At 40.6% G+C, this 13,670-nt stretch overlaps 1 protein-coding gene across 1 annotated transcript in view; it reads left to right on the top strand.

The window, feature by feature from the left end:
- sh3pxd2aa (SH3 and PX domains 2Aa) overlaps positions 1 to 13,670 on the top strand; it is a 149,005-nt gene that overhangs the window by 35,639 nt on the left and 99,696 nt on the right. Inside the window, exons 4-5 of the mRNA XM_034688890.1 lie at positions 6,085 to 6,160; positions 10,240 to 10,316. Coding sequence (XP_034544781.1) covers positions 6,085 to 6,160; positions 10,240 to 10,316 — 153 coding nt within the window. The remainder of the gene's footprint in view (positions 1 to 6,084; positions 6,161 to 10,239; positions 10,317 to 13,670) is intronic.

Here is a 13,670-nt window from a genome sequence, read left to right as displayed (position 1 = left end):
TGATTCAAACTTTCTTAAAATGAGCTAAACTAGGTAATAAAGTCGACCCTGTCTGCAGCTGCTGATAGCCTAGCTTTCATTCTGGTCCTCTTACTAGTTTCTCAATAAAGTACCTCGTACAACCCCACTTCAGTAAAAAGTATCCCTTCAAACTGAACATTTCCGCTTATTGTGTAGTGAGAGAGAGTGAATAGATATCAATTGTATCAAAGCTGGCACACATAAAGCAACTGCAGCAGCTTCTCACTGTGTTCAACGTCAGTTTAAATTAAATTATTTTTTACTTTGAAGCCACTGTGAGGAGTTTTTGACAGGTTATGAAACAGACTGAAATCAGTTATGATGTCTCCATCTGACTCATAAAAGCAAACCAGACCATCAGCGACATGAAAGAGTCTTCCTGCGTAGCAATTGTTGATGCTTAAAAACCACTGTGAAGGGGTAGGTGTCAGACAAAACATTACAGAATGCTGTAAAAAGAGCCTTTTTCTATTTTTACATTTTCCAGTGAGTGATGTTTGAAGATTGAAATATAAAGGGGTAACTTTTTAGGTCAGAGAACCCTACCTGGACATGTATAGGGTGATACCAGCAAGAAAATAAGACATCACTTTGTCCAGAGGGGGTGCAAAAATTGAAAATTACCGAAAGGTCTTCTTTCATAATTCACTTTGAGGTACAGGGCTTTGAAATGACAATGTTAAGCTTGAAGAGTGACATCAATTTTGGCTGTTTTGAATAAGGATTTGATGTTAATGGAGTTGCATCATGCTGTTGCAAATGTTTTTTGTGTCAGTCTATATTTGAGTCGTTTCATGTTGCTTCCTTTTGGAACAAGTCCTGTTATTGTCTCTATTCAAGGCAGTTTTGACTGTCCTGAGGTGACTTTAGGATTGAGACTTTTTTTGATAATTCTGGCCTGTCTGGTTTTGTTCTGTTTTCATCCAAATATCTGAACCCAAAGACCTCTACCCAAAACATTGAGTGAAACTGTATTAATTAATACTGCATCCAAATAATGTTATAACAAAACAGTCAATACCAACCTGTCATGTTTGGAGGCACACAGAGAGCAATTTGTCTTCCTTTTACTGATCAGTATAGTGAGACCCTTGCAATCCTGCATTCTTTTTTCATCCAGTGCCAATATAAAGAGCATCGTCGTCCAGTGTTTGAACCAGTTGAATTTAGATCAACAAAGTATAAACAAAATCTCCCTGAAGGTGTGATGTGTAAGAGCTTTGCTGAATTAGACCCATTACATCATCATCATCTGCACACACTCTGCCAACAGATAAAAGAACCTCATCCTCCTGCCTTTTTTTTTTTTTTTACCTGGCTCCCAACATTTACACCAGTGGTCCAGAGCTGCGCAGCATCATCCAATCACATCCCTTCACAACTCTCCTTCATACTCTCTCTATGCTGGTTACCAAGGAGACAGTGAAGTGAAGTCTGGAAAGTGGAGCAATGGTTTGGCATGAGTGTGTTTTTCTTTTTCTTTATTATTTATTATATCTCTTTTCTTTCTCACTCCACATCCTGGGAACAGAATACCACCACCTGGACTGATGATTGTGTGTTTGCCAAATTAATAACAACAATGGGCTGAGTTTTTCCTGTACAGTGTGCAGCGTGTGTTCTAACATGTAAAGGAGCAGTCATGTAACAGGCTCAGTCACCTGATCCACACTGTCCCACCTGTTCTCACCACTTTCTCTCTCTGTGATCCCACAATTCCTGGTGGGATGCAAGCATGCTTCCTGTTGCCAGGAATCTGCCAGCCGGGACGGGGAAGTGTGTATTTTAGGACCAGCCAGAACCAACCGGAGACTGTTTGAATAATGAGTTGACCTTGATCCAAGTGGGCCAGTTTGGACTGGAACTGTAGTGTAAGCAGAGAGGAAGCTCACTTAGTGTGTTGAACTTGAGGAAAAGAAAGTCAGCTCTCTGAAGACGACATCTGCTGAGAGTACACATGCCAAGCCTCAGAACCAATTTTCTTCTGTTCAGTTCTTGCACCTTTGCACACATGATCACACTCAGGCTGTAAATGAAAGAAATAGCTTCATAAAAGCAGTGGTGTTCATACGTTTTTATTGTAGTGTATCCCTGGGACCAATGGATGGTGTCTGATTTATTTTGAAATTATGTCAAACTGAAATGCAAATTATCAAATTCCCAATACATCAGTGACTCATACTTCATGACCAGATTAGTTGATCAATGTGCTGCCGGCGGAGTGATTGTGCTTTCTGACAGAAAGTAAAGCACTGAGATTTTCAAATAGAGCATACACTCCCACTGAGATTAGTGCTTTGTTTGGATATTGTTAGCCAAATTATGTGATATAGCTGACCCTGTCTGCAGTTGATAACATAGCTTTTGGGTTCTCAAGCTGATGTCTTAATAAAGGAGCCAAGCTGACCAGGGTACCCTGTGGTTGATACACTTATTATTAATAAGTACCTCACACCCAACTCCCAAAAAGTGGAACTATCCCTTTAGGGGCTACGAAGCTTGTATCCTTCATCCTTGAAATAAAACCAGTGGTGACTGGCTAGTTGTTGTTGTTGTAGCGGCTACACTACTGTGAGAGTGTGCACACAGGATCTCATCTGTGTTGATAAAATGGCAATGCTCTGTTATTTAGAGGCTGCAGACAGTGCTTAGAGCCAGACCTGCATAATATAAGGACAAATTGACATATGCAGTAGCATTGTTCAACATGGTAAACAGGATATGGCATTTGTTGTGGTTGGCTCAAAAACAGTGACCAATAACATGAGGAAATATAGAGTCACAGCACAACATAAGTGTACATGTATTTAAGTTGAAGCACAAATGAACAAATTAAAAAGCATCATCGGGTATAAAAGTCAGTAAGTCAGTAGTGTTACTGTGTGTTGTGCATGAGTGACGGTATGGAGAGTGAGGTGTCGTCTGGGGAAATGAAAAACAGCGATATAAATGAGGACTGTGGCTCACAGAGATCAGACTGTGTCTTGTTGTATGTGTGGAAGTGATGCATGTTTTTTATGGATTGAGAACATTGAACTCATGTGTTATCGATTCACAGGGAAAAGTCAGTCAGCAAAACTGAAAGGTGAGGTCGCCGCACATGCCACAAACAACAGGTACATTTTGTGTGGCTGGTTTTAGATGCCAAATGCACCGCAGAAACTCCAAACCAGGCTTTTGTCTTATTTCTAGCATACAAGTCTTTGACTTAATGTAAGCCATAGTCATTCAGCTACTGTGAGGAACATTATGTTTATGACAGAGGGCGCCCCCTCTGATCAAAGTGGTATTACGATGAAAATTACGATGTAGAGTTTGTCAATGTTGTCGTTGATGGACTTGCTTGCTTGTGTAGATCATGAAACGGCCTTACTGTTAATTTCAAACTGTTTCATAACCAGTCAAATACTCCTTTCACTCATTATAAACATTGCATTTTTTTGCGAGTAATATCTTGATATAAGATGTTTATCTGAGTCAGGTGACTGTGGCTAATACTAAGTCTGATTTTTAACTAGAAATAAGCTAAACACTTGCTTTGTTTTGATTTTTTTGCAGTGTGGCTGCAGTCACATTTTAAGATGCTTCTCCACCAGATGTGTGGTTTCTGGTCCACCATCCATGCGTTCCTGTTCTGTGTGTTTTGTCAGAGCTGGATGTAAAATCAGCAGGATTGTTTTTTGGTCCCGGGGAGCATGGGTGGGGGGTCCAAACAAACAGCTGGGTCTGCTGCAAGTTTTGTGCTGTCGCTGCAGTGGAAACCTGGCAGCGCAAAAGAAATCTTTCATGCTCGATGGGGTTGGGGGCAGACTAGGAAGCTGGACCCTGACTTTCGTGCAATGTGTAGCATTCTCTCCCTCTCTCTCTTTCTCTCTCTCCCTGGTGTCCTCTAACTCTCTAGCCAAGTGGAACTGGTTAAAAAAGAAGGAGACAGGAGTTCAATAGAGAGGTGGACTCAGATTGACAGATGGACAGAAGGAACTGGATCAGGGGATGGATGTGTCAGGGGAGGGTGTTTGGAATGTGAGTGTGTGTGTGTGTCTGGATGTCTCAATAGTAGACATGTTGAAGCCCCACCAGACTGTTAGCTCATTTAGCTCCCAAGAGCCTAACACAGCCCTTGGATACAGACACAACTGATGTCTCTTTTCTTTAATTATATTCCTTTCTGGACTTCCTCTCCCGCTGCGCATGCATGCACATAAACATTCGTCTTTACCTCCTCTCTGTCTCTGATTGCTGTGGGAAACAGTTTGCTGCAGTGTACTGTACAGTGTGTGTGTGTGTGTGTGTGTGTGTGTGTGTGTGTGTGTGTGTGTGTGTGTGTGTGTGTGTGTGTGTGTGTGTGTGTGTGTGTGTGTGTGTGTGCAAGCCCTCTGCATCCCTTCTTTGCTTTGCTTTAACTTCCTCTCTAATCCCTCTCTTGAATGATTTATTTGAAGAGTGAAACTGGGTAAACACAATAGGGCTGACACAATCATCTCCACCCTCATGACCTCTGCTGCATCTCTCCTTCGCTCTGTGCCTTTCTCCTCTCTTCCCCTTTCTTGCTTTGTCTCTTTTTTCCTTTCTTTCACTCCATCCTTCCTCACTCTTTATTTTTTTCTTGCACCTTCAGCTTCCATGTCAGCACTTCTGTTCTCATCGTGTTTGCGTCGCTGTGCTTTATGAATAAATTGGAGTTTGTTTGACTCCCATGGAACCCGCGGCTCACCCGACCATGCTCTGAGCCCTGGGGGACTGAAGTTGTGTTGACAGGCTTTGATTTTTGGACTATGTGTGATACACTCATGTGGATTCAGGATTGAGTGCTTAGGAAGGGTGTGAACCCCAAAGTACTGCACATCCTCGTTTTAAGGAGAGGATCTTACTTAATGTTTTCATTTTTTAAACAGAAAAAAACGTCTAACTCAGCCGATGGGAAGCCTTTCTTCTTATATTTTAAAAACCCTGAAATGAGTTAGACATCGACCGAGAAAGTACCAAACAAAGACATCAAGGAAGAGCTGCGACTTTGTGTTGATTTTACTGAAGGGGCAGAAAAAGAGTGATACACTTTTTTCAATCCTATACCTTTGTATACTAATAATTAAACAATCAACAGTAACAATCAAATCTATTTATGATGATGGTAAAACGTTGAACGCTTTGTTTATGTCCTGTAAATACTTTTGTTGACAAAGCGTATTTTGTTTACAATCCCAAGCAATGTTATGTCTTCATTTAATAAACCAACAGCTAAACATAGCTTTGTGGTAAGGCCCACATGAATGCTGCATTATAAGCCAGCTGTGTTACGGTATTGTCTATAGTGACCTCCTGTTAGAGGACGGTGGACTGTTAACACATCATGCTGTGAATTTTAGTGTTTTATAAATAAGACAGACACATATTGTCCTGCCCTGTTCATGCCGAGCATTCCCTAAAGAAAAAGTTCCCCCTAAAACTTTGATGTAGAAAATGTAACAAGGTTCCCGGAACTGTTACTCATAATTAGAAACTAAAACACTTCTTGACAAACAACTATTTATGTGTCTTTAAAAAAAAGTCTGTATAGTGTCTCTATTTATTTTTATTTATTATTTAAAAGGACCATGCATATTAAGTAACACCTATGTAAATATGCGTGAGTTAGCCAAAAGGCTAGTTTCCCTCCGTAGTCCCTTGCCAGATGTTAAAAATGCTCCCTAAAAAGATCAAGCTAGTCTCTGCTAGCCTTTTATCAATGCAAAGACTCACTGCTCCCAGTCATTCGCCAAGACATACTGTAGGTACATACCACTGCATAACCGCAAGTCATCCACTATAATTTTCAAGATATGGTGAATATGTTATGTGCTGTATTGAAAAGTTGTGTGGTGTGGGAACTTTTAAACGGGCCAGCCTGTGTTTTTGTTATGCTAGGCTAATTGCCCCTGGCTCCAGCTCTACGCTTTAAAGATAAAGACATGAGCTCGATATTGATCTTCTAATCTTCCTCTCAGAAAGAGGCAGATAAACATTTTCCCTTAACTTTGAAAACATAAAACTAAACAAGTTTTTCTCCCTGTCTTCCTTCCTCAGATGCAGATTCTTGACAAGTTCCCAATTGAGGGAGGGCAGAAAGACCCAAAAAAGAGGATCATCCCTTTTCTCCCAGGTAATAGCCTGCTCCACAGCTCCAGTTATCTGAACAGGCTCCCATATTAATAATTTATGGCTGGCACTAGCGCAGCGTCAATATGAGCTGGTTACTGATGCCTGCCTGTGCTGCATGTGTGTGTATGTATAGATGTGTGTGTAACTGCTGACACGGGGCTATCTGTGACTTTCAAATCACAGCTGTTTATATGTGTGTTTGACGTTTTCATTTTAAGGACATTGTTGAATCCGTTTGACTTATTTACCTGAGGTCGTTGTCATGCTTGTATTTAATCATTTGATGAACACAGACTGGAGGATGTGTGTGTGTGTGTGTGTGTGTGTGTGTGTGCGTGTGTGTGTGTGTGTGTGTGTGTGTGTGTGTGTGTGTGTGTGTGTGTGTGTGTGTGTGTGTCCTAACATTGATTGGAGTCATGCCACGCATGCTCGTCTCTCCTGCTGTAAGTCGTCTCCTGACATTCAGGCTCATGGCGACCTACAGTACAGTGTGGCAGTGATCGATGAGGGTGTTTGTGGCGGTTCAGAGTCCGGGGCAGCAGGGCTGACAGTGATTCTGCTAATCACACTCATGTCTAGTGTGTGAGTTTTAGTTTATCTCTGTATTGCACAGGTTTTTCAAGATTACTTCATGTTGAGGGCATAACACTTCTTATTTTAAATGAAACCAGTTCATTTAAGGCTCTGCCTACGCCCTGTGGCCATCACATGATCCCTCTTTATCTACCTTGAATCCATCATCCTCCTCTGTTGTGTGTGTCTCTCTCATGCGGACACACTGACACACACAAAAACAATTTGGAAACCAGCCAAAAGTACACCTTCCTCTTATCTATGAAACCAGCAGCACCAGATGCAAACATTATTGACTGTCTGCGTTTGAGGATGTTTATTTGAGGATAAATTCCACTGTCCTTGCTGTGTGACACTGATGGAATTTGAACCACGGGGCAATATTTCAGATGAGGACGAATATTGACAATCTAGCACCTTGTTTGGTTTTAGGCTGAGTACGGATCCTCAGCAGTTTATTTGTCACTTACAGAAATATACCCCTCACTTTCAGAGTACTGAAAATGTATCCTTGTTAACCTGACGTTCCTGATTGAAGCCTTACCTACTGTTCATATTCCATATCACAGTATTAGGATGTATTAGTTGTAGAATTTCCTCATAACAAGTCACCGGCTAGATGTTGGACAACAGATGTATTTAGAATGTATAAATAACCTCATCGGACATTTATAAATGGATCAGAATTAATCCTGACTACATCTGTCACAGAACAGGTCCAGTGTATTTGTTAAGTTTTACACCACTCTTTTTGGAGACATCTACTATCAGCACAATGATCATGGGTGCATGATGAGTTGGTATTGAGATTACAGCTCTAAAATGTGTTATTTTGGGGGGCGCTTACCCCTTAGATAACGTATGACAGATAGTTTTGTGGTTTTAAAACCGTGACTCTTTCTAACTGCTGCATTTCTTGAAACCATTACAAAATATCATGTCCTATTTTTCACGAGACATATTCATGACAGCAATTAGGACTAAAATATGTTTTGTTGAAACTGAAAATGGAAAGAACATTCTCAATACGGCCATGTGTAACCATTATAAACATTAAACACTGTCCTCTGCTATCATAAAGAAATCCCCATAACTTCCAAACCATACCTATTAACTATCAATTCTACATTAAGTTACACTTAGAATAAAAGACATAAAAAAGCAGTCTTAGGAAACCTTCACCACATCTTTCCAACATTATCCTTCAAACCCCAATCTGCCTCCTAATTTTGGAAGATCAGATTGACGGCCTGTTACACAGGAAATCTTGATGTTATGACCTCAGGCACTAAAAGGACAGCTCAGGTACTTTCATAATATTTTGGCCTCCTAACTTCTCTTTTGATCTGTGTTTGATCTCAGTTCCAAATTAATGGATTAGAATTTGCTCATTTTTAGAAAATTTAAATTGCAGATGCTTGTGAATGTAGGTACAGATCTTGTGATTGTGTCGAGGCCCCCTCTGACCTCTGTATGAGTTCTTTACATGATCATTCCTGTGCAGTTTTACTCTTTCACTGTTTCGAGATTCCACCATCAGAGACCAACGGATGCCTGATTGTGTGGGAAACTGAGCAGTTGTGGTGATAATGCAGCGCCAGTGTCAAGGTCCTCCTTGAACTCTGTTTCCACTGTCCCTTGAAAAACATCCACAGACATGGTCTTAACAGTTTTAGAGTTTAAATATTTCCTAAAACCAGCAGTTTTGTTGCGGCTTGAGCAAAGGACTAGGACCCAAATGCAGAGTACAGGGAAAAAGTATTTATTAAGCAAAAACCAAGGTTCAACAAAAAGCGCCTTGTGGGTAAAAACAACTGAGAAAAAGTACAAAACTAGGAGTAACACAAAATCACCCAAAAGGGGAAAAAGGTTCTATCAAAAACTCACAAACAAAAACTAGGAATAAATCCTCTGGAAACAACTCGAGATAAGTAAACAGAAAAGCGTGGCTTGAATCTCCTCAGGAGCAAGGCTACAATGGGACATGGAGCATGCGGCTAGAGGAATAATCTGGCACTGGAGGAGTGTTTGGTGGTGGCTTAAGAAGCCAGTGCTGATGAGCAGATCAGGGACAGGTGTGCCTGATGAGCCTCACTGCTGAGGAGACCGGCCCCGCCCCTACCCATGCAACCTGCAGGCAGAGAGAGAGAGGGTTAGGGCAAATCACACAACAAATCAGGACCATAACAAGTTTCCTTGATTTGATCTCTACACTGGAGGATCTAAAACTCATCTCAATCAATGTGGATCAAATGCGACCCAGAACAGCTTCAATGTTAATACACTTCTAAAATGTTATCATGTTTGTGGGTCACTTCAGGAAAGTCATCAAAATTTGTCCATAAGAGATTTTGGGAGTTTTTACTGCTCTTAAATGTCAACAAGAATCAAATTTGACACCAAAGGTTAAAATAAAACTGCAACATTAATAAACTACATCCTTAAAAATGACTGTAAAACATTTCATGACAAGTTAATCCTGAATCTGTGTCTCTAGTGTAGGTGAAGGCCAGTGATCTAGCTCTTGAACTGCTGCACTAGCTTGAGGTGTAGCTTGCACAGCTACACAGCAACTGGAAAACACATCATTTGGTTCTGAAGAACTTTACCAACTCTATTTCTTTATTGCATGTCACTCTCCCAATCTCCTACTTTATCCCCTGTCCTCTCTAATCAAATAAGACATTAAAGTAACAAAAATAAAAACTTAAATCAAGCAGGTCATATGACTCAAACTCTCAGAGTCCTGAAGGTAGAAAAAAAAGAAACATTTCATCCTAAATCTGGATTTCTTTTACAAATAGTTCCTCTGATATGTTAATTGATTGTTATTTTTATTCTCGGATTGAAGTAGAGCTCTTTAAATATTGTCTCTAGATGAGCTGATTTTGCAATAACCACTCTCATCATTGTACTCCTCCTGTACAGGATGCAGTGCATACATGTGATGTAGGGGGTCTGTAATATTCCCCCTGGGTGGGTTGAGAGGATGAGAGGAAGATTCATGACCCATGTGTATATAAATCCTATTTGTTATTTTAAAAGCTGTGTCACACGCAGAGGTCATGGAATCCATAGGAGGACAGCTGGGCCCCTGAGTGTGAGATTGTGACTGCTTTGCTCACAGAGTAACACCAGTGCGCATTACTGACACCTCCTGGTTGGAAAGGGTTTGAAAGGGAGCTATAAGAACTGCGAATTCAGCTTAAAATTGCTATTTTTTCCCCAGAAAGCACTGGATATATATTTGTCAAATATTGGCTGCCTTCTCTTGTTTCCCCTCTATATATCTTTATAATCTTTCAGCAGTTTCTTTTTGATGGATCTCTACTGAATACAAACTTAATCTTTCCTTCATCTCTTTTTTATGAATTCTTATGCCCGTTAAGCGTTTTGAATTTCCTTGTTTCGGAAATGTTCTGTATAAAATAAGCTTGCCTTTCCATTCACCCTCTCTGTCCTCCCACATTTTTAATCTTCTGTCTTTCCTCTTTTCCTCCCCTCCAGGCAAAATCCTGTTCCGGAGGAGTCATGTGCGAGACGTGGCCATGAAGCGGCTGCGTTTTATCGACGACTACTGCAGGGTAAACATCCTTAAGTCCTCCATCTGACTCTGGGGAATGTCCTCCCAGCCTGTAAGGGGCAAAAAAGTCAGCACCCACGCTGTACTTTCACATGCTTTAAACATGGGATATGAGATTTAGACACGATTGTCGGGGATGGAAAAGTTTCAGAGTTGTTGTTATGAAGAGTTATGTGTCTGGGCTATTCTGAGACATCTGAGGACCCTGTAATGTGCTCTTACACTGAAGTTTTCTGCGGCTGTGAAGGACCCGGCTTGGTTATGAACTCTTCCTACAGTCGAGGGTTGTTTATTTTATGTTGTGCCACAGTCAGAGAAGCTGGGTGACCTAGTTGTGCATCAAACTTCTCAGTCACTGCACTGCATGAAACAGACTTTAAGCTCCTCCATTATTTCAAAGCCCCCCTCACTAATGACCTTGTCCCCTCGTTTGATACACACAGAAAGAAAGTTCCTCTCCAAGCCAAACAGAAAAAAATCACCAACCCAAGCCTTTAAAGTCATTCACAAGTTCAAGGGAAACCCACCTTATCACTTCCTGTTCTTCCTCTTATTAGAATTATTTAATTTATTCCGGATCCAGACCCTTTCCTCCGCTGTGCCCTCCACACTTCCTTCCTTCCTTCCTCCCCTCATGTTGGCAGAAATCCACTCAAACAGAGGGGACAGGTTTCTCCAAAGCTACTGGAAACTCAAATCCACGCAAGCCTTTTAACTATTACAGAACACAATATGAGGTAATTAACATGATTGAAAAGAAGGTTCTGTCCAAATTAGGAATATTGCCATTTAAGTTTGGGAAAGCCTTTTTGACATTCGATCTGAATTAGGGTTGGTTAACCTTAGACATTTACTTCAAAAATTCTACAATAAAGTCGCCACTCGATCATAAACAATCAACAGAAGTCACACAGAAGCTGTTAATACCCAGCAATAGCATAGTTTGCAGCTAATAATGAGTGCCTTTGTCTTATTAAATGCTGCCTGAAGTAGTAACTGTCTGTTGATGACACTTTTAGGTGGGTCAAGGTAATATAACACACACCAAAAAAAACCCAACAATCAAATTTGAGCACAATTTGTTTAACGCGGCTAAACAGGGGATCATAGAGACTGTAAGTAAATTATGTGAAATGTGTGAGGTGAGTGTGGCTGATGTTAGCAGAGCTAGAACCACCTGCCTTCAGTCCTCTTTGCAGGTTAATGTCCACATTCCTGTGCTGGTTACACATTGCTCCAGTCGAGTGATTATGTGTCAGTTTAACACCAGACACAGCCTTCATGAAACTATCTCCATTTTCTACAGATTGAAATACTAACAAACTGCACTGCAAGACGTCATCTGCCAGCTGTGCTTGTTTACATCAGGGTAGAAGTGCATTATAGCAGGGGTTCCAAAACCTTTCAGCCCGCAGCCCCCAAAATATTGGTGCCAAAGACTCTGGACCCCCACTGTCCCTCAAAGTGATTTAATGTGGCTTCATTAAGCTGGTCTGCAGAAAATCAGCCTACCTATATGAGCATGTGGCTGTGTTTCCTGTGCCATTATGAATTAACCTACTGCTACTGATGCTTTTGATAATTAACTGTTCACTAACCCTAAACTTAGGAGTCATCTGGCAAAAAAATAAAGGTGGAAAACTCATTACATTTTCTATTTTCAAGGTTTTATTTCAAATGGAGCTACTATTTTGTCGATATACTTTACTATAATGGTTAAAATGTACCATTTTTAGATAATAAATAAAAATAAAAAAAACATTCTGGAAGACATCTCACGACCCCCATTTGTGTCTCGCGATCATCCAGGGGGTCCTGACCCACACTTTGGGAACCCCTGTATTATAGCATCATGGTAGTAGCCATTAAGCTATAACCCTTGCTAGTGGAAGGTGGTTGGCAACAGTTTAGACAAAACACGTAATCTAACAGTGTTGATAACTTGTTTGAGCAACTTGTAATTCTTATGACGACCAGCAAGAGGGACAATGTTTTATATGCGCATTTCCCTCGTCTTGAACATTGTGTTCTTCCCCCTTCCCCCCAGGCTTTGTAGATGTACTCTGCTACATACAAAAATGTCCTTTTCTAAAGCAAAACTTCAGTTTTCCACAATCATCCAGCCAGGAGAAATCAGCCTTAATGGGGGACAATTTTCTAAAAAGGTTCATCTTTCATATCATCATTGATTTGACAGTAAAATACAAGATGAATCTTATTCTCTATTTGACCTAACTTACTCAACAAACTACCTCTGTAGTACTCTGGCATTGCATTAAACCTGCTAATGTTCCTTTACAGTCTATGGTTTTTATACTTGTTGGTTTTGTTTTTTTATTCTGCTTCATAGCTATTGTAATATTGAAAAGTGTAATCACACATCACATATTTTTCATTTGGCTTCTCTGCTGATGTAACATGCACTCGTATTCTAACTGAAAACTGCTGTGTGGATAGCAAGGTATTTTGTGACTCACCATTCAGTGACAGATTGAAATAGATATTTTTTAGATGTTGTTGGTTTCTGCTCTCCTCTTCTCTCTCTGAAGAACACCTTTACACTTGTTGTCCAATGTGCCATTGCTGTTCAGACTTCTATCAAATGTTCTTGTCCTCACAGTTTTGAGAAATGATCTGAAAGACATTTTAAGTAGTATTTTCTGATAGAAATGAAAGATAATTTCCACTCAGATTCTCGTGGATGAGTAATGAGACTCTCTATTATAGTATTATACACATTTTTGTACTATTTCAAGCCAAATTTGCAGATGCTGTGAGTCAAATTTGGGCTTTTATGTTTTTCTGTGTACTCAATTAGTTGGTAGTATAATTTTCCTGTTTTAGGAGAGGTTAGCCACTGTGTCAGCTCAGTAATTGGGACTAAAAGAAGTCTAAAAACCAAAAGCAATTACACACATCTGAAACAAACTCGATCCTTTGCTCCACACATGCAAAGGTTTCCTCATTACCCAAATAACCCAGAGCGCTCTAATGTTTATAGTTGCTATAGCGGGCCCAGTGCTGGAGTGTGCCACACTGTTTACTTCCTGCATCCTGTTTATGAGGCAAACAACAGAGAGGAAGAGTAATTGCCCAGTGTTCTCAAGGGATCTGCTCTCTAGAGATTGTGGGAGTCCAGCCAGCGATGAGCTCACAGCGAGATACAACGTCTTCAATCACAGCCACAAGGCCCTTTCAATAATATAAGATCCAATGAATGAAATATGAAGGTGGCTCAGACTGTGCTGATTTGAATAAAGACTGTGATGTGCATGTTGTCACATATCTTAACGGTCCAGCACCCCAACACTGTAAATGAGCTAGACCTTGAGTGGAGACTGGTCAGATCATCAAA

This window comes from Notolabrus celidotus, chromosome 7 (assembly GCF_009762535.1).
Source record: "Notolabrus celidotus isolate fNotCel1 chromosome 7, fNotCel1.pri, whole genome shotgun sequence".
Lineage (NCBI taxonomy): Eukaryota > Metazoa > Chordata > Actinopteri > Labriformes > Labridae > Notolabrus > Notolabrus celidotus.
Note: the sequence above shows the minus strand (reverse complement) of the source record. Positions and strands in the feature narration are given on the sequence as shown.